Source organism: Ranitomeya variabilis, chromosome 5 (assembly GCF_051348905.1).
Source record: "Ranitomeya variabilis isolate aRanVar5 chromosome 5, aRanVar5.hap1, whole genome shotgun sequence".
Taxonomy (NCBI): Eukaryota; Metazoa; Chordata; class Amphibia; order Anura; family Dendrobatidae; genus Ranitomeya; species Ranitomeya variabilis.
The window spans coordinates 75,631,112-75,658,070 of record NC_135236.1 but is presented as its reverse complement, the minus strand read 5'-3'; the positions used below and the strand labels follow the sequence as shown (position 1 = coordinate 75,658,070).

At 42.6% G+C, this 26,959-nt stretch overlaps 1 protein-coding gene across 2 annotated transcripts in view; it reads left to right on the top strand.

Annotated features, from left to right (window-relative positions):
* Positions 1 to 23,507, top strand: part of LOC143774566 (G protein-coupled receptor kinase 5-like) — an 87,430-nt gene extending 63,923 nt beyond the window's left edge. For both annotated transcript variants that reach the window (XM_077262287.1, XM_077262288.1), the window contains exons 11-16: positions 10,681 to 10,770; positions 14,006 to 14,214; positions 16,201 to 16,338; positions 16,534 to 16,671; positions 17,324 to 17,455; positions 22,759 to 23,507. In XM_077262287.1, the coding sequence (XP_077118402.1) occupies positions 10,681 to 10,770; positions 14,006 to 14,214; positions 16,201 to 16,338; positions 16,534 to 16,671; positions 17,324 to 17,455; positions 22,759 to 22,860 (809 nt within the window). In that variant the 3' untranslated portion in view covers positions 22,861 to 23,507. The remainder of the gene's footprint in view (positions 1 to 10,680; positions 10,771 to 14,005; positions 14,215 to 16,200; positions 16,339 to 16,533; positions 16,672 to 17,323; positions 17,456 to 22,758) is intronic.
* The last annotated feature ends 3,452 nt before the right edge of the window (positions 23,508 to 26,959 follow it).

Genomic DNA, 26,959 nt, shown 5'->3' with positions numbered 1-26,959 from the left:
GACAGCACACTTGACTCAGTAAAATGGAAGGTGCTAGTCGTCCAGTCGTCCAAACCTTAGAGCTGCCCACGGACCATGTGAGTAGTACGTGGTATGGGAGACATTACATTACCTTAGATCCGTAGCTACAGGGGTCTCCCTTACATTTACAGGATAAGGACATCCCTGAAAGGCCGGCGGTAAAGAAAAGGACCATCAGATGTCCGTTATGCACCGTCAAGCTCCCAGATGGCTATAAAAAGAAGTTATGCGAAAGTTATGCTACGGTGTCTACAATGGTGCCACCCCAGTCTCCACGGTCTCCAGGACCTAAAAGGCCCAGATGGGACATGGACCTCCTAAGTTCCGAGGAAGGAGAGGTCTCGGGGTATTCCGATCCAGGCTCAGAGGAACAGGGTCCGTCGGCGGTATCACCAGAAGAACGGAAGAGATACCGGTTTTCATCCGAAAATACGGACATACTGCTCAAAGCAGTTAGAAGCACCATGAAGATAGAGGACTCGTCTGAACCACTATCGGTTCAAGACGAGATGTTCGGAGGCCTAAGAACTCGCAGAAATAGAGTTTTTCCGGTCAATAACCACATTACAGCAATGATAATGGAAGAGTGGGAAGACGTGGGGAAAAAAACTAGTAGTCCCGAGAGACTTCAAGTACCGTCTTCCCTTCGATCCAGAAGAAACTAAGATCTGGGAATCAGTTCCAAAGATTGATATTCTTGTGGCTAAGGTCACAAAGAAAACGGCTATCCCCTTTGAGGACTCATCAGGATTAAAGGATCCGATGGATAAGAGGTCAGAAGATCTTCTCAAAAAAGCCTGGGAGTCATCGGCCGCCATTATGAAAACGAACATAGCGGCTACCTCTGTTGCAAGATCTATAAGTCTTTGGGTAGACGAGTTGGAGAGTCATATTACAGACAGAACCCCAAGAGAAGAGATCCTAAAATCTCTTTCAGTTCTGAAAATGGCGACTGATTTTATGGCGGATGCTTCCGCGGAATCGGTGCATTTTGCTGCCAGGAACAATGCACTGTCAAACGCAGCAAGAAGAGCCTTATGGCTGAGATCATGGTCGGGAGATACCCAATCCAAAAACAAGCTGTGTTCGATTCCATTTTCAGGATCTCACGTGTTCGGTCCAGTTCTTGACGAGCTACTCGAGAAGGCGTCCGATAAGAAAAAAGGCTTCCCTGAAGAGAAGCCAAAGAAGACACAATTTTTTCGTAGAACTCGCTCTCACCCAAGACAGGACTACAGAGGAAAAGGGAAGTCCGGCAGATGGAGCTACCTTAAAGGGGGCAGAGGAAGAGGTTCCTTTCGAGACCAGTCATCAGGACCCAGCAAACAATGACGCCAACAATATAGGAGGAAGACTACAATACTTCCTGGAGGGATGGCAGAACATTACTCAGAATCAGTGGATTCTGCAGACAGTGGCACAGGGGTACAAGATAGAGTTTACTCATCTACCCCCCAAGAGATTCTGTTTGACACAGACGGAGTCATCAGCAGTACATCAAAGACTGCTAACGGACATACAGGAACTCTTAGAGTTACACGTCATAATACCGGTACCCCATCATCAGCACTTCCAGGGGCATTACTCCAGTCTGTTCTCCATAAAAAAACCGAGCGGAGAATACCGCACAATAATAAACCTAAAACCATTAAACAAATGGGTGGCGTACAAACGCTTCAAGATGGAATCTCTCAAGTCAATCGTACCGTTATTAAAAAAGAATTCGGTAATGTGCACGCTAGACCACAAACATGCGTACTATCATGTTCCCATCCACCCATCACATCAAAAATTCCTCAGATTTGCAATAAGAAGTCGCAAGGGGATTCTGCATTTCCAGTTTCAATGTCTACCTTTCGGTCTCTCCTCTGCCCCAAGAATATTCACAAAGCTCATGACAGAGATCATGGCCCACTTGAGGGAAAAAGAAATTCTCATTACACCTTACCTGGACGATCTGTTGCTGGTAGCAAATTCATCCCAACAGATTGAAGAATCCTTAAGAGTTACCATGTCACTCCTGAGACATCTGGGGTGGGTAATAAATTTAAAAAAGTCGAGTCTCGAACCAGAGACATAAAAAATATTTCTGGGTGTACTTCTAAATTCCGAGCTGGAATACTCCTTCCTACCAGACCAAAAACAATGGTCAATCAAAAAACAATTTCAAACGATAAAAAAACGGAAATACATTTCCATCAGGAAAGCCATGAGGATCCTAGGACTGATGACCTCGTGCATTCCCAGCGTACAGTGGAGTCAGTTTCGCTCCAAAAGGAAATTCTTTCGGTATGGAATGGAAAGGAAGACTCCTTAGACAACAGGATGCGGTTATCCAGCGAAGTAAAACAGTCCCTTTCATGGTGGATCGATATAAAAAACCTCAAAAGAGGAAAACCATGGAATATATCTCCATGCGTAAACATAACGACCGATGCAAGCTCAAAGGGCTGGGAAGCCCACATAGAAGGACGATAACTTCAGGGGACATGGTCACCATCGGTACGCGATAGTTCCTCCAATTACAGGGAACTCAGAGCGGTCTGGGAAGCACTAAAGAGGTGCCAACACGAAGTGCAGGGACACCATATCCGAGTCTTCTCAGACAACTCGACCACGGTAGCCTTTCTCCTACATCAAGGAGGACCGAGGCACCGTCCACTTCAAGCGCTAGCAGAGACAATATTCTCCTGGGCAGAGGATACTGTGAAGTCCATCACAGCAGTTCATCTAAAAGGCTCACAAAACCAAATAGCGGATTTTCTCAGCAGAGAGAAATTGCAACCGACAGAGTGGTCTCTAAACGGAGAAGTCTTTGCTCAGCTAATCCAACAATGGGGCACTCCGCAGGTAGATTTATTTGCCACAAAGGACAATACAAAAACAAAATAATTTTTCTCATTAAATCCAGGAGACAATCCAACTGGCATAGATGCCTTGGCTCAACATTGGGACATGGAACTTGCATACGCGTTCCCTCCCCTAGCTCTAATTCCCAGAGTTCTGAGAAAAATTCAGGAAAGTCCAGCGGTAGTGATCCTAATAGTGCCATATTGGCCCAAGAGGAGCTGGTTTCCTCTGCTGAAGTGGATGGCGATAGAAGACCCAGTGCTACTACCGCTGAGGCGGGATCTTCTGACGCAGGGACCGCTGGTCCATCAAAATCTAAAGATGCTACAACTCTCAGCATGGATCTTGAGAGGGAAATCTTGAGATCAAAAGGACTGTCGGACTCTGTTATCTCAACCATGAAGAAAAGCAGAAAGCCGGTAACCTCGGCTATATACCAAAAAGTTTGGAAGAAATTTTGTACTCATACCAATACCTCAATATCCGTTCTACAAGAACCAGATATCTCTCAAATCTTAAATTTCCTCCAAACAGGTTTTGATATGGGCTTGAGGCCTAGTACGCTAAAAGTACAAATCTCAGCGTTAAGTGCCTTTTATGACTATCCATTAGCAAACCATCCCTGGATAATGAGATACATCAAAGCTACGCAACGTATCAGACCGACAATAAGAAGTTCAGTACCCTCATGGAACCTCACATTGGTACTTAATGAATTACGGAAGGCTCCATACAAGCCGCTTGATCAGTCAGACCTAAAATCCGTAACATTCAAGACTGTCTTTCTGGTCGCAATAACGACAGCAAGGCGAATAGGCGAAATTCAAGCCTTGTCCATAACAGATCCATATTTAAAGATACAGGAAGACTGCATCATTCTAAGGTTGGATCCTTCGTTTCTTCCAAAAGTTGTGACGGACTTTCACAGAAGCCAGGAAATAATTTTGCCTACGTTCTGTCAGAACTTTAACAATGAAAAAGAACGTTCTCTCCATTCCCTGGATGTTAAGAGAACAGTTTTGCAGTATTTGAAACTTACAGACGGCTGGAGAATTGATCCAAATCTCTTTATACAGATGTCGGGGAAAAATAGAGGCAAAAAAGCCTCAAAAGCGACTCTAGCTAGATGGATTAAATCTACTATTTGCGCTGCGTATACTTCAGCCGGTGAATACCCTCCAGAACATCTAAAAGCCCACTCTCTGAGAGCAATATCTGCTTCATGGGCAGAGAGTGCGGGTGCATCCATGGACCAAATTTGCCGAGCGGCAACTTGGTCTAGTTCAAATACCTTTTGTACACATTACAAACTAGACGTTCTGTCAAAACAGACCGGCTTTGGGAGGAAGGTCCTCCAAGCTGTAATCCCGCCCTAAGTAGGAGTTATTTGGTATTTCTCCTTGTGGTGCTGTCATGAGGGACGACCTGGAAACTAGGAGTTAGACATACCGGTAACGGTATTTCCAGGAGTCCATTATGACAGCACCCATTATTTACCCTCCCTTGAACTCCTGTCTGATGTGTGATATAAACATGTATGGAGAGGAAGTTCAATAAAATTGCGTTGTATCTATCCTGGTGTGGTACTTTGTAAAATCACTGAAGGGTGGAGGTGGGGAGGGGCTATTTAACCTCTTCTGTGTTCCTGTCCCTATCAAGGATATGAAGAGCAACCTCCTTGTGGTGCTGTCATAATGGACTCCTGGAAATACCGTTACCGGTATGTCTAACTCCTAGTTTGTTTGTTATTTTTTACATTTACACTGGTAACCAGGGTAAACATCAGGTTACTAAGCGCGGCCCTGCACTTAGTAACCCGATGTTTACCCTGGTTACCAGTGAAGACATCGCTGGATCGGTGTCACACACGCCGACTCAGCGATGTCAGCGGGAGATCCAGCCACAAAATAAGGTGCTGGCCTTCTAGCTCCGACCAGCGATATCACAGCAGGATCCAGATCGCTGCTGCGTGTCAAACACAACGATATCGCTATCCAGGACGCTGCAACGTCACGGATCGCTAGCGATATCGTTGTTAAGTCGCTCAGTGTGAAGGTACCTTTAAGCTGTGACTAATGCCTTCTCATCAGTCGGGTCCAGCCAAAGTCAGCGGTGAATACTTCTGTCCACAGTAGATATGACTAAGTATCCGGTGATGGCGCTGATTTTAACCTTGATAGTCGAGATCTGTGACTGCATTAAGTACAGCCGGAGATGCGTGCACTCTATAATTCCATTGCCGAGAATTAAAGGACATCTGTAGGGGCTGCGGCCACTTAATTCTTGCATTTGGTTGGTGTGACAAGGCCGGGATTTAATATGGCGTTTGCGGGCCGGTAGTTTGCCATGCAGCCAAGAACCACAAGGCCACAGTTTTGACACAGGCACAAAAAAAAATAATTTGGTCACCGGCACTTGACATGTTAATTGCTTTACAGTGTCCTACTGCACTAAAAACAAATTTGTGCTAATTGCTTCTGTTTTAGAGAAGCCTCCTGGTCTAAGAGGCGCCTCCAATCTCAAGTGTTGTTTAAAGGCTCATTCCCATTTTCATAAATAGGACATTTCTGTCTAGGTCTTGTAAAAACAAGCACTTTTGCAATTTACTGCTTGTGAAAATTTTCAGCCGTTCTTGAGATATTAACACTTTTATATTGTTTACAGCTAGTTGCCTAGGAGACCGACCACTGCTGCTGTCCAACGTGTACCAAAGCTCTGAAGCTGGCCAGGATTAGGAGGCAACAAAGTGTTCTAGCGATCATGGCCAGCTTCACAACAGAGCTTTCCAGCTCAGTAGATAAATTCTTATAAAGCACTACTCATGTTCTGCTGTTTTATCAGTGGTGGTCGGTCTCCAAGGCAACGAGCTGTAAATAAAAGAAAAGTTAATATCTCAAGAACGGCTGAAAATTTTAATTAGCAGTAAATTGCAAAATTGCTTGTTTCTACAAGTACTATCCCATAATACTCATTTATGAAGATGAGAAACCATTTAAGCCAGGGATGTCAAACTCAAATACAGAGGGCCAAAATTAAAACCTTGGATAAAGTCGCGGGCCCAGCTTGATATTTATTAGAAAAAAAGTCAACAATTGAGAGAGTTTTTCGTTATTATTAAATATAATGATGAACTTTTTTCATATGGAAATACATTTAAATTGGTTGTCCCACCAACAAAGTACATTTTAATTAATAGATCTTAGAATAAAATATTGGAATATGATATGTTATGCAAGAGCAGTAAAAAGCACATGGTCTAATTAAAATCTGTAATAACAAAGGATGAAAGACCTTGCTTAATACAGATAATAAAGTAAGATGCAAACAAAAGTGCCCCAAAGCACAGTATGCCCCCCACAGTGAATTCTTACACACGGTATGATGACCCCACTGTATCCTTCTTCCTCAGTGTCCCCCGAGAAAAAATGATGATCCCATCATAGTGTGATTCTCCAACTGTAATCCCCACACAGTCCTCCTTACAGTGTAATGGGCCCCACATAGTCCTCCATGCGGTATAATGGCCCCTTAGGGCAGCACGGTGGCTCAGTGGTTAGCACTGCAGCCTTGCAGCGCTGGAGTCCTGAGTTCAAATCCCACCAAGGACAACATCTGCAAGGAGTTAGTATGTTCTACCCGTGTTTGCGTGGGTTTCCTCCGGGTTCTCCGGTTTCCTCCCACACTCAAAATACTGATAGGGGATTTAGGTTGTGAGCCCCATTGGGGGCAGTGATGATAATGTCTGTAAAGTGCTGCAGAATATGTTGGCACTATATAAATAGAGAGATTATTATTATATCGTGTTCCATACAGTGTAATGTGCTCCATACAGTATAATGGCCACAAAAATGTGCTCCATAGAAAATAATGGCCCCGCTTAGTGCTTTACACAGTATAATGACTCCACATAGTGCTCCATACTGTACAATGGGCCCCAAATTGTTCTCCATTCAGTTATAATGGGCATCCCATAGTTCTCCATACAGTATAGTGGGCCCCACGTAGTGCTCCATATAGTATAATTGCCCCATACAGTATAAATGAACACATTAAAAATTATTACTCACCTCTGCCCTTCCCTCCACTGCTCCGATCTCTTTATGGTGTCTTTATATCCTCTGCACCCCTCGATACAGCGACGAGTTGTAATGATGTCATCGTGCCCGCTGCGCTGAGACATCAGATGCAGAGGGGGAATATTGGGAGAGGAAGCGTCAGCTGACGCTCACTCCTCCATCATTGCTTTCAACTGTATCTACATCCAGAATGCCGATATAGTTGAAAGTGCTATATCTGGTGGAAGAACTAGCCCAGCGTTGTGGGTCAAATATACTCTGCAGACCCACCCAGCGTCGTGGATCAGATATACTCAGGGCCAGAGTTTGGCATAAGTGCTTTTTAAGCCTTTGATTGCTGCTCTCTGATTCACTCAGGCCTCTGGGTGTCTTTGTGATCTGATCAGAGACTAGGGGACCCCTCTGCAGTCAGAGGACCCCATTCTGTGAGTCTACAGTTAAGTCATCTAAGTGTGACGCAGAGAATAAAGTGTTAGCAAACAGGAATAACAGAAAGATGTAAAGTGATAATCCCTTAACAGGATTAAAAAAAGAATGAACGTAATAAGAAAATAATCAGCAAATAGAAAAGTCCATAAATTAAAAAAACAAAAAAAAAAACAAAACCCTCTATGTATTTGGCACATACTTTTTTTTTTCTATATATTTGCAGTATAAGCCATAGACTTTCTCTGAGGCCGCAGACCCCTCGGCCTATCTGGCCCTGTGAGCGGTCTGACCTCTGTGTCTACGGCAGTATGCACAATGGCAGTTCAGAACGTGGGAGGTGCCCTTTAAGGTTATATAGAGCACGCTGTAGAGGACATTTATGCCTCCTTGTGGCGAAATGTTGAAAGTGTTTTGTCTTGTATTCTTAGAAAGTCCAAATGGGGGGGTCTGAAAAATGAGGGATCTAGGAAGCTTGGATATGAGGGTTCCGATGCTAGCTGTCTCTGTCCCTACCTTTAACATTGAGGGAACATGGGGCACACCAGTGTTTTTTTTAATTTTTTTATTTATATTTGCCATGTACTTTATTAAAATATACCAGTCATTTGACCCAAAACATTAGAGACACCCAAAAGAAGATATTACAGCTTGTCTTGCATATCCAGGAACTGTCTTACTTCTCATGCTCTGGAAATTGCCATCCACGCTTTGAGTGTGTGTTTCATAATTGGCAGTATTCTGCCAGCGCTACAGATCCTGAAACTTTCTTTCTCCTCATTTCTTATCTTTCATTGCTTCTAGTATTGCCCGGCAGCCTGCATGTCCTTAACTGAAAGTCTGCTTCTCTGTTATGCCTGTTTGCAGTAGTGAAAGACGGGCGAGCAGGAGCAAGTAGTGAAAGACAGGCGAGCAGGAGCAAGTAGTGAAAGACAGGAGAGCAGGAGCAAGTAGTGAAAGACAGGAGAGCAGGTAGTGAAAGACAGGAGAGCAGGAGCAAGTAGTGAAAGACGGGAGAGCAGGAGCAAGTAGTGAAAGACGGGAGAGCAGGAGCAAGTAGAGAAAGACAGGAGAGCAGGAGCAAGTAGTGAAAGACAGGAGAGCAGGAGCAAGTAGTGAAAGACAGGAGAGCAGGAGCAAGTAGTGAAAGACAGGAGAGCAGGAGCAAGTAGTGAAAGACAGGAGAGCAGGAGCAAGTAGTGAAAGACAGGAGAGCAGGAGCAAGTAGTGAAAGACAGGAGAGCAGGAGCAAGTAGTGAAAGACAGGAGAGCAGGAGCAAGTAGTGAAAGACAGGAGAGCAGGAGCAAGTAGTGAAAGACAGGAGAGCAGGAGCAAGTAGTGAAAGACAGGAGAGCAGGAGCAAGTAGTGAAAGACAGGAGAGCAGGAGCAAGTAGTGAAAGACGGGAGAGCAGGAGCAAGTAGTGAAAGACAGGAGAGTAGGAGCAAGTAGTGAAAGACAGGAGAGCAAGAGCAAGTAGTGAAAGACAGGAGAGCAAGTAGTGAAAGACAGAAGAGCAAGTAGTGAAAGACAGGAGAGCAGGAGCAAGTAGTAAAAGACGGGAGAACAGGAGCAAGTAGTGAAAGACGGGAGAGCAGGAGCAAGTAGTGAAAGACAGGAGAGCAAGAGCAAGTAGTGAAAGACAGGAGAGCAAGTAGTGAAAGACAGAAGAGCAAGTAATGAAAGACAGGAGAGCAGGAGCAAGTAGTGAAAGACGGGAGAACAGGAGCAAGTAGTGAAAGACAGGAGAGAAAGAGCAAGTAGTGAAAGACAGGAGAGCAAGTAATGAAAGACAGGAGAGCAAGTAGTGAAAGACGGGGGAGCAGGAGCAAGTAGTGAAAGACGGGAGAGCAGGAGCAAGTAGTGAAAGATGGGAGAGCAGGAGCAAGTAGTGAAAGACAGGAGAGCAAGAGCAAGTAGAGGAGAGCAGGAGCAGAGAGAAAAGACCCACCAATAGTCTCAGATCTCAATGAGGGGAAAAAATGCAGTGAAACAGTGACATTTTTTTATTTTTTAGAAACGCTTATTCATTTTGCTATTGCAGTAAAACGCTGCTTTTTTTTCTGCATGAATAAAAATGCAAAGTGTGAAAAAGTTCGGAATTAACAAATTAGAATTTCAAATCCGGAGCGTTTTAGGATATGGAAGGTTTGGAGAAGGTGGCAATTTGTCAACATAACAACTATTCCCGTAAGGGTGAATTGAGAGTAGTCATCATCTGTAAGTGCAGCCAACATTTAATTGGTCTTGCCTCTGTATAGCTTTTAGGGGGCGGATGCTGCTGACGCTGCTCTTCTTAAGGTCAGCTCGCTGGTCTGTAATTTTACAGTGAAAACCCATCATCAGCTCAGTGGTGCAGACAGGAATCTCATTCATACTCCTGCTTTATGACATCAGGTTTTATAGGGCGACAGGTCACTGGAAGTAAATAAGCCAGTGTGTTCCCGGAAAAAAATAAATAAAAATCTATATTATTATTGCTTAATAGGAAACAAGATGCATCTGCTGGGAAAGTGCTACTTCTCTAAAGGTTTTTAGATCTGTTAAAAAAAAAAAATCATTTTTTTTTCTCCAAAAAATAAAATTTTCCCCTGATGTCATAAAGCAGGAGTATGAAGGAGATTCCTGTCTCCACTAAAAAATAAAAATCCCCCTGAAGATATAAGAAATTAGGACCAGCGGAGAGAGCATTTCTTTAAAGAGAATCTTTTCACCAGGTTTTTGGTGTGTCATCTGAGAGCAGCATGATATAGGGCTGAGACCCTGATTCCAGTGATGCTTGCTGTAATTTTCATGCTATCCCTGTTTATTCTGCTGCAGATCTGAAAGCTGAGCTGTGTATAACTCCACCCCTGCAGCTGATTGGATGCTTTCTGTGTACACTTTGCATAAGCAGAAAAGTGCCAATCAGTGGTGGAGGTGGAGTTATTCTGAGCAGTTGACTAGGAGGCACGAGACTCCTAGTCCTGGAGTGATGATCTCCTGCTGATAAAACACTGCTGTTGTTGATACTACAAGCAGCAGCCCAGTAAGTGACACGTTGCTGGAATCAGGGTCTCGGCCTCTACATCATGCAGCTCTCAGATTACATAGCAAAAACCTGCTGACAGATTCTCTTTAAGGAAGTACTTACATAGTATATATGCACATACACTTCCATAGAAATACACTTGCTTCCTCTAGTGGGAGGCTGAGCACAGCAGCACAGCAGAGACGTGTAGATACTGGAGCGCTGCTGTTTATCACGTCTTCCATTGTAATAATCAACTTTAAAACCTGTTCTCCTTTTCTTTGTTTTCCTGCACAGGTCACATCCGAATCTCAGATTTGGGATTGGCTATCAAAATTCCAGATGGTGAGAGTATCCGCGGAAGAGTGGGAACTGTGGGCTACATGGGTAAGTGAAAACAGCAATAAATAATCTTATGTGATAAATCACATGATCCTACCTGAATTTGGGGAACATAGCTAAAGCAGGAATTAAAACATAACTTTTAATAAATATAAATAAGAAATGTGTGAAACAATTGTCACCAAAAACGTGTGAATAAAAAGTACCACTAGGTATGTTCAATTTGTGTACTATATATAGATAAACACTAATGGATAAACTTCAAGACACTGGCAGTAGTCCAGTGTTCAAATGTTTAGACCAAGGAACCTGGTTTAGTGACAAAAAGACAACATAAACCAATGGTTCTTGTCAAGTACCCAAACCAATAATAAGATACCCTGGTTGCATTAATATTAGCAGTCAATCGTATGCTGAAAAAAGAGGGGTACAAATAATGGGAGATTAAATAATTATGGAACAATCTCACCAATTCTTGTCGAGGATGAGAAAACCGGAACCCCAGTAGTGCTTCTATAACAAGTCCGTTTTGTCGCACAACTTCAGGAGACAATTCCCTGTCAATCCCTATGGGGCTATTATTGATCTCAATCCCCGAACTCCTGCCCTTACAAGGACAGTCCACAGCTACCCCTACAAAATAACAAGCCCTGCACTCTCCCTAGAAGGTCCCAACGCGTTTCTTTGCAAGCAGGATCATCAGGGGACTAGCTTGCTGGGAGATAAAGTGCTTCAGTGCTAAAGATAGAGCTGCCACCCTCTATGCTGGACTGCAGAGAGTGGAGGGAACCATTGCTTTCAAATTTATATAGTGTGCTATAGGGCTGAAAATAACCAATCTCCTATTAGATAGGAGTCATGTGACCGATATAGCCGGTCTAATGGGTCAGAGGTGATATGACATGTTGCTTAACAAACGCTAAAAATCATTTCATAAAGCGAGCAATTGCGGGATATATCCCATCATAGACATAAAATGCCCCCCCGATGCCCCTTTACTTACTTAAAAGCACCGTAAAGATCCATGATTGCACTCAGAAGGTATTTCCTGCAGTCACCGGAAGTGACTGTTACCATGGCCACGGTACGCTGACGAGAAAGCATATTTAATATAGAGATCGGTAAACAATAACAGCGTTTACCACTAAGCGAATATCGCTGGCGTATACCCGATGTAAAAGTTCATATAGTAAACATACCAAATAAATTAACGGTGTATACAAGGAAAAGTGACTTCCGGTAGGGGCGGATAACATGGTTGCCAAGGTGACAAACAAACCGCCACACCGGAAGAAACCCAAACAGCAATACATCCGCGAAATACAATGATATAGTACATTTAGGCAAGGATCATTATAGCTAGCTTACATTGCCAGTGGGCAATCGTTACTAGTCTGTCCTCGGATATAGAAAATACACGTACTTCAAAGATGCTGCCGATCAGCGGTAAAAAATAACATCCGCTAATAACCGGATGTTATTGTGGCCATGGAAACCGGACACCTAATAGTGGATGATTAGCGGTGAAGAAACAGGTAAAGACCATATACAATTACCACCGCAGAAACAAGAAACGATTACATAATGGTGGCCAGATAAGGAAGAGTGCCATAAATTATATGAAGAACATTATACGGTAGAGACAATATAGATACTAAGTTGTGGGGACATTTTAAATGGAGACAATCCATATGTCCCCCTTAAGAAATGATATATGTGTTACATGGACCAAGTTTATAAGCAAAAAACAGGCAAGCTAATGGGACATATGCCCTCATAGGGAGTAACTCCCCAAAAAGGTTTTAGCATGGCACAAGTAGCTAAAATATATCATTTCAATATCAGGTGTTATATGGGAATGCTCAATATGAATAGATAACATTCAAACCATACAACTAGCTAGATAACATCAATTATGCTGCGAAGTGTTATATAGGAATCCTCTATATAATTAGATAATATTAACAGCATACAGATAGCTAAATAAAGCTACTCGAGCTGCAAGGTGTTATATAGGGATACTATCTATGAATAAATAGCGTTGGAAACACCCGTTTGGTTGAAACACGTCAATTCAGCAAAAAGTGTTATATAGGAATGCTCTATATGAATGAAAAGCATAAAACCATCTGTACCCAATAATATAAATTGTGGAAAAATAAAGACCCCCTAAAAGTAATGACGCATGCAAGGGGCACAATTAGATATCGGTTAACAAAAATGCAAAAAACCCAAAAGGTGACAAAAGGAAATACCTTCTGAGTGCAATTATGGATTTTTACGGTGCTTTTAAGTAAGTAAAGGGGCATCGGGGGGGCATTTTATGTCTATGATGGGATATATCCCGCAATTGCTCGCTTTATGAAATGATTTTTAGCGTTTGTTAAGCAACATGTCATATCACCTCTGACCCATTAGACCGGCTATATCGGTCACATGACTCCTATCTAATAGGAGATTGGTTATTTTCAGCCCTATAGCACACTATATAAATTTGAAAGCAATGGTTCCCTCCACTCTCTGCAGTCCAGCATAGAGGGTGGCAGCTCTATCTTTAGCACTGAAGCACTTTATCTCCCAGCAAGCTAGTCCCCTGATGATCCTGCTTGCAAAGAAACGCGTTGGGACCTTCTAGGGAGAGTGCAGGGCTTGTTATTTTGTAGGGGTAGCTGTGGACTGTCCTTGTAAGGGCAGGAGTTCGGGGATTGAGATCAATAATAGCCCCATAGGGATTGACAGGGAATTGTCTCCTGAAGTTGTGCGACAAAACGGACTTGTTATAGAAGCACTACTGGGGTTCCGGTTTTCTCATCCTCGACAAGAATTGGTGAGATTGTTCCATAATTATTTAATCTCCCATTATTTGTACCCCTCTTTTTTCAGCATACGATTGACTGCTAATATTAATGCAACCAGGGTATCTTATTATTGGTTTGGGTACTTGACAAGAACCATTGGTTTATGTTGTCTTTTTGTCACTAAACCAGGTTCCTTGGTCTAAACATTTGAACACTGGACTACTGCCAGTGTCTTGAAGTTTATCCATTAGTGTTTATCTATATATAGTACACAAATTGAACATACCTAGTGGTACTTTTTATTCACACGTTTTTGGTGACAATTGTTTCACACATTTCTTATTTATATTTATTAAAAGTTATGTTTTAATTCCTGCTTTAGCTATATCCCCTACATGGGTAAGTGGCTCCACAAGTAGTGTCACCTATGGCAGATAAGACTGCGGCCGGCCCGATCACCCACTATCCTCCTCTTGTTACAGCTCCAGAAGTCATTAAGAATGAGAGATACACATTTAGCCCTGATTGGTGGGGGATGGGCTGCATCATATACGAAATGATCGAGGGACAGTCTCCGTTCCGTGCCAGGAAGGAACGGGTGAAAAGGGAAGAGGTGGAAAAACGAGTTCAAGACGAACAAGAGTCGTATTCTGATAAGTTCACAGAAGATGCAAAGTCTATATGTAAGATGGTAAGTGCCCCTATAGGCTCGTACGTGGTACTACACCACTGTTATAATGCTAGGTTTTTATCAAGTGAAAAAAAGTCATACCAAGAGGATTCATTCCAGAACTTATTCCACCTTTAATGTCACCCATAATCTTATACAAGTTCATTAAAAAATAAACTGATTTAGCATGAGCAGTCTCTGCCCACTCTTCCTTGCAGTCGTGCTCCATATCTGTAAGATTGTGAAGGCATCTCTTGTTTACAGCGCCCTCTTCAGGTCACCCACAGATAGTCCATTGGATTCAGGTTTGGGCCATTCCAAAACTTTCATCTTCTCCTGGCAAAACCATTTTTTTTTCTGATTTGGAGGTTTTGTTAGTGTAGCTGTTGTACTGAAAGGTGAAATTCATCTTCAGCTCTTTAGCAGAGGCCTTACGGTTTAGATTCAAAATTGACTGATTTTTGGAACTGCTTATAATTCCCTCCACTTTGACAAAAGTTCCTGTTCCAGCTACTAAAAAGCAGATCCGAAGCATTATGCTTCCTTCACCATGCCTCACTGTGGTTATGGTGTTTTTTTTATTATGTGCAGTGTTGGTTTTGCACCAAACATGCCTTTTGGAATTATGGGTAAAAAAATTCACACTTAGTCTCATCAGACCCTAACGCGTTTTCCCATATGCTTTTGTCAGACTTGACGTAGGTTTTGGCAAAACATACCCTGGCTTTTATATATTTTTATTTATAAGAAAAGGCTTTGGTCTTGCCACCCTACCCCACAGGCCTGACATATGAAGAATATGGGAGATTACAGTACCCAACCAGTACGTGCCAGAAATACCTGCTGCTCCTTTAATCTTGCTGTAGGCCTCTTGGCAGCCTCCCTGACCAATTTTCTACTTGTCTTTTCATCAATTTTTGAGGGACGACCAGTTACAGGTAATGTCACTGTTGTGCCAAATTTAATCTACTTGATGATATCTTCACAGCTTTCCAAGATATATCTAATACCTTAGAAAATGTTTTTATTTTTTATCCTTCTCTGGTCTGATAACTGTCAACATTGAGATCCCTTTGCTGTGTTCTAAGCTGTTTATGGCTTTTGATGTAAATTACAACTAACTAAAATGTCAGGAAAATCCTCCTAGAACCACAAAACTTTATATGGGGTTAATCATAGTCAGTGTAAGTACTGTTCTACAGCCCACACTTATGCAACCTCATTATTTAAGTTTTGTTATTTTTATTTCCCCCTTCCAAAATAATTATTATTTGTCACTGGATTTGTACAGATTGGTGACATTAAAAATGGAAACAATTATTCCTCTTGGTATGATTTTTATTACATGCTAAAAATCTGGCATTTTAACAGGGGTGTAGACTATATTATATAAGCAAAGCATAACAAAAAAAATATATACGCAGTATGTATGTGTGTATGTACCTATGTGTGTATATATATATATATATATATACATACACACACACACACACACACACACACACACACACACACACACACACACACACACACACACACACACACACACACACACACATATATATATATATATATATATATATATATATATATATATATATAATATATATATATGTATATGTGTGTATATATGTATATATATATATATATATATATATATATATATATATATTCTCATTTATTCCCTTTTTATTAACGCATTTTCACTGTTTACCATGTTGGAAAATATCAGGTTTACTTTATTCCATGTATCGTTCTGTTTGCAGTGGTACCAAATATGTCTTTTTAAATTAATGAATTGTTTTTTCCTAAATAGAACTTAATTACTTTTTTTTTTTTTTTTTTATCCCTCAAAGGAAATTAATACTTGATCACTTCTAGAATGGTTTTAAAAAAACTTAGTTTGGGACTTAATTTATATTAAGGAGCAAAAAAAGGAAAAAAATAGGAAGTTTATAAAGCCAAAGTGAATGGAGAAGTTATAATTGTCCTTTCTGTTCTTCGCAGCTATTAGCCAAAGACCCAAAGCAGCGGCTGGGGTGCAATGAGCAGGGTGCCAGCCAAGTGAAGCAGCATCCTTTTCTCAGGAACATCAATTTCAAGAGGCTGGAAGCTGGAGTGATGAAGCCGTCCTTTGTGCCAGACGTATGTATCTTGTAGGACGTGTAGATACTAGACCTGGGTCCTGTGGCCACGTCGGTGGTCCATAGGTGCCAGACCAGAGTTCTGCGGACCTCCTCCTAGCTGCCACCTCCCTGGCACCACTTCTGATTACTATATTATTCTATTGTAATATTTCACTGTATATTTGCTTACGTCTGTGTTTTCCTCACTCCTTAGCCTCGGGCGGTGTATTGTAAGGATGTGCTGGATATTGAGCAGTTTTCGACAGTTAAAGGGGTCAACTTGGATAAAACAGACAATGATTTCTATGTCAAGTTTGCCACAGGCTGTGTGCCAATTCCCTGGCAGAATGAGGTGAGTATTTTTTTACGTATAACTCCAACTTTGCTTCTTATGTTCAGGTTCCTAATCTATCTTTAATGGGGTTAACGCTCTGTGTTCTGGTATAGGGATAAAATTGAAATGATATAATTGTAGTTGCTTGCGGCCACCAGTAGGGGAGCTTACTGTATACACATTTACCATTGAGCACAGTGAGCGCCCTCTAGTGGCAGCTGCAGACTGGTATCATTTTATCATTCATATATTGCTCCATTCATTACCCATGGGGCTGACGAGCTGTCTTTGGTTTTTTTCAGTCTCACCATAAAGAATAAATAGACTTGACACTCCATACTAACAGTGATAAAAGTGCCCCGTCAGGGATAAAAATTACCACTGCGGTCCCACCAGTTGGACCCATCAAATATCAGAAAGTGATCACCTATTCCATGGATATATTGTTTTCACCATACAGCCCCCTTTAAATACCTTGTTAGGTTGTTATTACAAGAGGATCCCCTGTTTAGGCAGAGACGGCTTCCTACGGATTTCAATGAGACAGGTGTAATGCCTTACTTCCCCAGCGGGGGCACTGCAGGTGGAGTAAGCACTTCTTGCTTGGTTCCGCCACAGATCACATGCACATTTATTACAATCCCACTGATTTTTGTGTTTGCCTCTTTAGATGATTGAGACTGAATGCTTCAAGGACCTCAACATCTTCGGACCAAACGGGACACGCTGCCCGGATCTTGACTGGAGGCAGCTTCCCGAACCGCCAAAACGTAGCCTGCTCCAAAGGATCTTCCGAAGACATGTAAGTATTGCTTATTCATCCGAATAACTCTGCTGAAAAAAAATCATGTGGACACTTAAATCACACATTTCCTCTTCGATGGATGCAAGCTTCAAGTTGAAATTCTTCACTGATATAAATTGTGACTCGTGTGTATGACTCCCATGTTTCTGGAGTCATACATGGTCCTGATGAGAATGCAGATGGGATCTTCAGGGATCTCCTACCAGACCTGGATCCCTGGGTCCTGGACAGTCTGTGGCGCTAGCTGGCGGCATCGGATGCCCTGACACATGATATCATGGTGGTTTTCGGTGTGATTCAGGTCTGAGGAACATGAGGACCAGTCAATGATGTCAATACCTTCATCATCCAGGGACTGCCTACACTCTCTGGCCACGTAAGGCCAGGCATTCTCCTGCACCAGAAGGAACCCAGGGCTCATTGCACCAGTGTAAGGTCTGACATAGACTCTGAGGACGTTGATAGCTATTGGGCTATTTTGTGGAGGCCTCCAAGGACTTGACTCCCCAGGCTTTCACTGACTCTCCACCAACATGGCCATGCTAAATGACACCACAGCATCTCCAGACTCTTTCATGTGTCCCATGTGCTTAATATGACCTGACCATTCTGCCGTTCTCTGGTTATTTCGACTGGAGCTGTAAGTACAGATCCCACTACAGGACACCAGGCCTCATGCCACCCTTATGGAGTCTGCTTCTGACACTTCGGTTAGAAACATGGACGCCAGTAGTCGTTGGAGGTCATTTTGTAGGGCTCTGCCAGCGTTCCTCTTGAAGGAGCAGATAGCGGTCCTGGCTAATGTCCTTCTTCTGTCCTTCTGGAAAGGCTCTCATCATGGCATTTGCTCCATGCTCTTGACATTGTGCTGGGAGACACAGCAAACCTGTGCCATCCTGGAGGATCTGGACTACCTGTGCCACCTGAATGCATCGCAGGTACAGCCTTGTGCGATAAGGGCACTAGAAAAAAACTAAAGGTAGAGAAGAATAAGGAGAGAGAAATAGTCTATGGCCACAACCGGTAACGCCATTGCCTTGTCTTGCTGTTGTCACTTTCATTTGCACAAAAGCAGGTGAACTAGATTACAATCACGTATAACTGCACAGGTTGATATCCCTGAGGTTCAATGGAATCATGGTTATACTGGGATTTGTGTGTTCCCATTATAAACCCCCTCAATGCTTGGTGTGACCATCCTTTGCCTTCAGAACAGCATCACTTTTCTAGGTAAACTTGCACAAAGTCAGAGATTTTGTAGGATTATAGTCAAGTGCATGAGTAACCAATTATACCGAACAGGTGATGGTGATCATCATTTTATAGGTTGTTTGAAACACAGTCATTAACTAAAACAGAAAGAGCTGTATAGGAGGCTTAAAATCGGATGAGGGACAGCCTAAGTCCGGAGACACACTAGAGATCTTAAAATCGGTCCGATTTTGTTCCTGAAAAGTTAGACGAGTGTCATGCTTTTTTCATGCGAGTACAATCCGATTTTTAACACCTAGCATCCGATTTACATACGATTGCAATGCAACTCTAGCATGATCTTTTACACAGAGCAATTCTCTGTAATTTACACACAGTTTTCCAATGAAATACGCTACAAGATAGATACAAAAATATATATATGAATATGTGAGTGAGATATGTAATCAGTGCTTTGTGAGTGTAACTCACTGTACATGTATTTAATTAATAAATTATTATTTTTCTGAAGAAAATGGGCATGGGCTTCCGCTTAATTTTCCAAACCATCAGAGGGAAACCAGACAGCTGGGGTCAGAGGTTTATAGCCTGGGAAGGGGATAATGCCCTTGGAGCTTCCCAGGCTATTAATATCAGCTCACAGCTGTCTACCTAACCTTTACTGGTTATTAAAATAGTGGACCCCTGACAAAAAATGACAGTGTCCCCCTATAATTAATAACCTGCAAAGGCTATGCAGACAGCTGTGGGCTTATATTAATAGCCTAGGAAGGGGCCATGGATATTGGCCCTCTGAGTCATTATTTCAATTAAAGGAATTTATTCTGGCTGTGTGGTTTTATATAATATGACAATGGGGTAGTTTTATAGACACCTCTCCATTACTAACCTCTGGGCTTGATGTCACCTGAAAATAAAAGGTGACATCAACCTCCCCAACTGTCACCTCATTTGCTACTGCACCAGGGCAAGGTGGGAAGAGTGAGGTTAAAGTGCCAGATTTGGCTTCACTTCTGGGGCGACTGAGATCTGATGTTTTTAGTCTCGGAGGGGGCCAGTATCCATTGCCCCTTCTTAGGCTATTAATATCAGCCTGCAGCTGTCTGCCAAGCCTTTGCTGGTTAATAAATATAGGGGGGACCCTACGTCTGTTTTTTTGGGAGGTCCCCCATTTTAATAACCAGTAAAGGCTAAGTATACAGATGTGAGCTGATATTAATAGCCTTTTAAGCTCCATGAGTATTACCCCCTTACCAGACTATAAACATCTGCCCCCAGCTGTCCGCTTTCCCTCTGCTGGTAATGAAAATTACTCTGGAGCCCACCTCATTTTTTTCAGAAAATAATTTATTTAGTAATAAAATACATGTACATTAACTGCACACACACTGTACTAATTGTATATGTCACTGACATCTTTATATGTAGTGATTCTATGTGTATATATCTATTCTATCCTGTCGGGTCACGCTGTGATATTACTCTACACGTCTGCTGAATTGCTAGTTTTTCAAAGGACATCGGTGTGTAAAAATTGGAAAGCACTCACATGGTCCGAGAGCCATGTGATTTTTTTTTTTTCTCACACCCATTGATTTCATTGCTGTGATTTTTTTTTTTCCAGTCCGATCGTGATCCGATCCGAGCTGGAAAAAAAATTGTGGATGAACACACAATGATAAAACAACATTGGTCCGAATGCAATCAGATTTTTTTTCTTATAATCCCAATCTCTGCTATAAAGGTGAAACCAGTTCCATGTTGCAGGTCACACACCATAAAGACGTTGGAGCAAAGCAAAAAGACTCCAGCAGTTACAGTGGGTACGTAAAGTATTCAGAACCCTTTAAATTTTTCACTCTATTTCATTGCAGCCATTTGGTAAGTTCAAAATGGTTCATATTTATTTCACATTAATGTGCACTCTGCAGCCCATCTTGACTGAAAAAAGAAAACAGAAATGTAGATTTTTTTTTTTGCAAATTTATTAAAAAACAAAAACTGAAATATCTCATGGTCATAAGTATTCAGACCCTCATATTTAAGTCCCATGCTGTCCATTTCCTTGTGATCCTCCTTGAGATGGTTCTACTCCTTCATTGGAGTCCAGCTGTGTTTATATAAACTGATAGGAATGATTTGGAAAGGCACACACCTGTCTATATAAGATCTCACAGCTCACAGTGCATGTCAGACCAAATGAGAATCATGAGGTCAAAGGAACTGGCCAAGGAGCTCAGAGACAGAATTGTGGCAAGGCACAGATCTGGCCAAGGGTACAACAGAATTTCTGCAGTACTCAAGGTTCCTAAGAGCACAGTGGTCTCCATAATCCTTAAATGGAAGGAGTTTGGGACCACCAGAAGCCTTCCTAGACCTGGCCATCCAGCCAAACTGAGCAATCGTGGGAGAAGAGCCTTGGTGAGAGAGGTAAAGAAGAACCCCAAGATCACTGTGGCTGAGCTCCAGAGATGCAGTAGGGAGATGGGAGAATGTTCCACATAGTCAACTATCACTACAGCCCTCCACCAGTAGGGCCTTTATGGCAGAGTGGCCCGACGGAAGCCTCTCCTCAGTGCAAAACATATGAAAGCCTGCATAGAGTGTGCTAAAAAACACATGATGGACTCCCAGACTATGAGAAATAAGATTCTCTGGTTTGATGAGACTAAGATAGACCTTTTTGATGATAATTCTATGGGGTATGTGTGGAGAAAACCAGGCACTGCTCATCATCTGCCCAATACAATCCCAACAGTGAAACATGGTGGTGGCAGCATTATGCTATGGGGGTGTTTTTCAGCTGCAGGGACAGGACGACTGGTTGCCATTGAAGGAAGCATGAATGCAGCCAAGTGCAGAGATATCCTGGATGAAAACCCCTTCCAGAGTGCTCTGGACCTCAGACTTGGCCGAAGGTTCACCTTCCAACAAGACAATGACCATAAGCACACAGCTAAAATAACAAAGGAGTGGCGTCAGAACAACTCTGTGACCATTCTTGACTGGCCCAGCCAGAGCCCTGATCTAAACCCAATTGAGCATCTCTGGAGAGACCTGAAAATGGCTGTCCACCAACGTTCACCATCCAACCTGACGGAACTGGAGAGGATCTGCAAGGAAGAATGGAAGAGGATCCCCAAATCCAGGTGTGAAAAACTTGTTGCATCATTCCCAAGAAGACTCATGGCTGTACTAGCTCAAAAGGGTGCATCTACTCAATACTGAGCAAAGGGTCTGAAGACTTATGACCATGTGATGTTTCAGTTTTTCTTTTTTAATACATTTGTTGTTTTTTTTCAGTCAAGATGGGGTGCAGAGTGTACATTAATGAGAATAAAAATTAACTTTTTTGAATTTACCAAATGGCTGCAATTAAACAGAGTGAAAAATGTAAAGGGGTCTGAATACTTTCTGTACCCATCAGTAAGGTCTCTCCTAGCCAAGGATTACAAAGTAGACTAGGGGTTTCCAAGATGTGCGGTTCTCAAGATCTTTTGAAGAAGAAATGAGCAAATGCCAAGAAATGAGCAATTTTGGAGACACTAAACCCAGAGATCGTCCAAGGAAACTTAGTGCAGAAGATGTAATACACACCTTGCTTACTTCCCTTCCAAATCAGAAAATGTCCAGCAGTTCCATCAGCTCAGAACTTTCAGCAACCAGCTACACCTACAGTATATACTGATAAGAGAAGTCTGACCAGAAGTGGTCTTCATGGAAGAATTGTGGGGAAAAAATCCATACCTCCGACATGGAAACAACGCCAAGTGACTCAGCTGTGCATGAAAATATAGGAACTGGGGTGCAGAAGAATGGCAGCAGGTTGAGTGAAAATGTGAATTATTTGGCCTTAATAGAAGACACCATATATTGATTGGATTTAATTTCACCTTGCATTTTGTTAATTGAGAACAGTATAATAATATAATATATAATACCTTAGTTTTACAATCTATCCTCCCGCCTCAGGCAGGTGTAGCAGCTGCCGCACTTTGGAACCCGCTTTATTTTATTTTTTTTTACAACCGATGGCCAATGTTTTTTTTTATTTTTTACTAATAACTTTATGCCCTTTTCCTTCCCAGCCGGCCGACTATGGTATCACCCCAAACGACTCCTCCCTTTCAAACGTGAACGCCACAAACCACAACTTCCAAAGCAGGACGGCAACGGACTTGTCATCTTGACGGAATATCTTCGAACCATCCCGCACTGGTTTTCTCAAGAAGCCATCCAACAAGCCTCTTTCCTCCGTCCCACCCGTTTTCTCAGGTTTACCCTTGGACTCTGTGCAAAACTTTTTACAGGAAAAAATATAAATATATATTTTAGGTCTTTGATGACCAAACAGACTGATGGGAAAATTTCAATTACTGCTTCCAGCAGTGGTGAGATCTCGGAGTTTTAATTTTTTTTTTTTTTTCTCTTTTTGCATTTTAAGCAAATAATTTCTGATAAACTGTTTTATGCGACGTCCATGGAAATATACAAGCTGTGTTTGTTCGTTATTTTTTTTTTTATTATTATTATCGTTCTGTATTTTTTATTTTTTTTTTGACTTGGTAATGCATTGTAAAGGAAAACGGGATGAGTGGGAAATCCCATTTTGTGTCATCCTGCCATATTTTCCCAACGGGAAGAAACGTTCATCAATCAAATGTGCTAAAATTATGACAATTTTTCCTATTACTATGTAACATGTATTCTTTTCAGTTGCCTTTTTGCCAGTGTTTATTATCGGTCATTATTACAAAAGTCGTATTGTCATCCTATCTCCTACCCGCAGTGGAGGTGGCTTTTTTGTTTTTGGCGCTAAAGAGGTAAAAAATGAGGCAAAAACAATTACCGAGTTTACTACTTCTTCTCTTCTCCCCACCTCCAGTGCTAGTGCATGTGAAGCAACAACTTTGTGAGAATGAGGAGTGGTTTTGGTTGATGAGATTTAACTACAGCCGTCTGCCATAACCTCACCCATCCCCAATAAAATAAAAAAAATATATATATTTATATATAATATGGGAGAGGAAAAGCTGATTGTTAATCTTTTCTGCCATTTTCCTAGTATCTTGAGGCCATCAAATAGGTAAGTTTTTAATTTTGTTTTTATTGCACCTCCCACAACCATTTCTAACTTACCGTCACTTTTTAAGTCATAGTTTTTGGGGATTGTTCTGGCAGAAAGTAGTGTTAACAAAAACAAAAATATTGAAATGACAAATGTTATTATATAACTTCTGTATCTATTTTTTTTGTGTCCACTTTGCCCGTTTTTATCACAAAGTTATATCTGCTTAGAACGAGTTGCATGGTTCCATCATCAGTCCCTGTTGGGTCGGCGTATGTCCTGCTGAAAAAAAAAAAAATTTCAATCGAGGGAAGCAAGAAAACCAGAAACTTATCTTTATGAAAATGATGTGGATACTGACCAATATAGATGAACTTTTGGCTAGGAAGAAAACTAACCAGATTTTCATGAGTGTAAATTCACGGCTAGATGATTTTTTTTGCATGGAGTTTAGTGCAAAAAATGCCCTTTTTCTGCGTTGAAATCTGTGCAAAAAAACCAAGCCCCATTGTTTTCACGTTTTCGGCGTTGCACTCACGATGGCATAATGTCGGCACATCGCTTCTTTGATTAGAATTTTCTGTAGAACTAGCAATGAGCAAAAAGATTTTGCCAAATCCTGGTCCACTAGCCAAGTCGTGGCCACTGTGAACGATGCTGGCATCCCCGGCTCTTCTCTTGATTGGTAGGCCCGGCAGAACGTTGCATGTGTCACGGCACAATGATGCTGTTGAAAAATGCCTAATAATAATTCCAAGAAGTGCAGGAGATGCCGCTGGTAAGAAGCGGTTTGCAGACTCTGCTCTGGCAGCCACCACGGGCAACCGTCCGGGATCCTGAAAATCTTCTTGCTCACCTCTACGTAGATCCCAAGCCAACTTTTCATTGAAGTCAAAAGGCTGAAAAAATAAAACTTGAGTCAAAAACCTCATTAAAAAATGCATGAATTTCTGACTTGGATTTTTCTTGAAAATCATTTTGGGTTTTTCCACCAAATTGTGCATAATTTGGTATAGATCTGCTTAAAAAACCCATTATACTCTCCTTCGCTGGGACTTCAGAGGACACCTTGCTGGTATTTGTACTGTGATGATGTAACAGCAGTCACATAGGACGTGACGACTTTATAGGAGGCCGGAATTGTATGGTGATCGGTCCGGTACTAGACCAGGAGGCCTGTGAATCGCAACCACTCTGAAATAAATTGACGTGCTGCAGTTTTAATATCTGACTTTACAGATGGTTTTTTGTTGAGCCAGGATAAGTTTTGTATATGGGTCATCTGCTCGCAAAATCTCACTTCATGTCCTCCTGTGTGCATGCATGTATCCTTAAAGGGAATCTTTCAGTAGGATTCACCCTCTTAACACAACTACACTGTGTTCCAAATTATTATGCAAATAATATTTCCTCCTATTTTCTCTAAATTACCTATCTGAATTGCAGTCATTGTTATTTTCCAGTCATCTACTATTCTAGTATAATTGCAATGTTTTGGAACAAACTGCCTATGAAAACAGTATCTTTAAAAAAAATAAACACTCAAAATGCATGTTCCAAATTATTATGCACAGCAGAGTTTTCAACCTTTTTTTTTATTTTGAATGAAAAAATGGTCAATTGTGAAGTTATAAGCATTATCAGCTTATTACAGAATGAAATCAAACAGTTTTCAAGTGAAAACTTTATTCTAGGTGATGTTACATTTGCACATAGGACCCCTTGTTCGAAAGAAGCTTCTGAACTCTCTTGTCCATTGAATTTGTCAGTTTTTGGATGGTTTCTGCTTCAATTGTTTTGCATGTGGACAGAATACCCTCCCAGAGCTGTTGCTTAGATGTGAACTGCCTCCCGCCATCATAGACACTCCTTTTGATGAAGCTCCAGAGGTTCTCAATGGGGTTGAGGTCAGGGGAAGATGGTGGCCACACCATAAGTTTGTCCTCTTTTATGCCCATAGCAGCCAGAGATGCAGATGTGTTTTTCTCCTTCGCCACATTGGGGGACACAGGACCATGGGTGTATGCTGCTGTCTCTAGGAGGCTGACACTAAGTTGAGACAAAAAAGAGTTAGCTCCTCCGCTGCAGTATACACCCTCGTGCTGGCTTCCAGAGACCCAGTTCAAGCTTAGTGTCCGTAGGAGGCACACTGGATTTAAACCTTTCTATCCCGGATGAAGGGGGCGACGGATTCTTTCATGTTCCGATCTCCCCCGAACCAACAACAGGCGAGCACGGGAGTTTCACCTCTCCGTATCCTCTCCTGCGACGTGGGAAGCCACTGCCTGAGCTGATTTTTAGGGGCGACGGGCCCCTTCAAGGGCACCGATCTCCCCCCTCCCTTATCGGACGAGCACTGGAGTCTCACCTTCAGTATCCTCTTCTGCAGCCAGGCCTATTGCCGGACATTCAGCCCTGACCACCAGGTTTTACCCTCGGCTGTTCAGAGGCACCTTACATTGTGGCGTCCGTGCAGCCCCCACTGCATCACCACTGAGAAAGCGGATGATGGAAGGAGGCGGACGGTTCCTCTCCACCCCCCTTTCATGGGGATGGTGGATAGAGGCTTCCCCCAACCCTGCACCGTCCTAATCCCCCAGGCACAGCTCACCAGATCCATGGAAAAACATCTCTGACCGCTGGTGCAGCAGGCTTCTCTGTTTTTTTCTCCCCTTCTGTCGGGGTAAGTGCCATACCATTTGGGGGAGGGTCGGTCGCCCCAGCGGTTCCGGAGGGCTCCCTCTCCTTTTCAGGGTCTCCCCTAGGGTCCGGCGCTCCTCGGCTGCGCGCCGGGCCGAAGCCGCAAATTAAGTCCCCGGTTTCGGCCTAGCAGGCCGGTTCCCGCTAGGCTCCGCCCCCTTTTTAGCGTCATTCGGCAGCTCCGCCCCCTGGTCCTGGCGCTTCTCGCTCTCTGCGAGATTCCCCTCACCAACCCCCGGCGGCCATCTTTCTTCTCTGCACGCCACAGCTCCAGCTCCACGTGCAGAGCTCTGACTGCCGGCTGCGCTCCTCCAAGTGCAACGCCCTGTCCGCTGGCTGTCTCTCCACCAGCACCGCCGCTCTTCCTCTCTCAGCGGGACACAGGACCACGGGTAAGGAGACGACGTTAGTTCTCCCTTGCAGCATCGCCCTCGCTTCCACAGCTTACAGGCCCTGTGCACTGTCTTTTACTTTAGCGTACACCATGTCCCAGTCAAGGACCAGAAAGATCACTAAGGTGC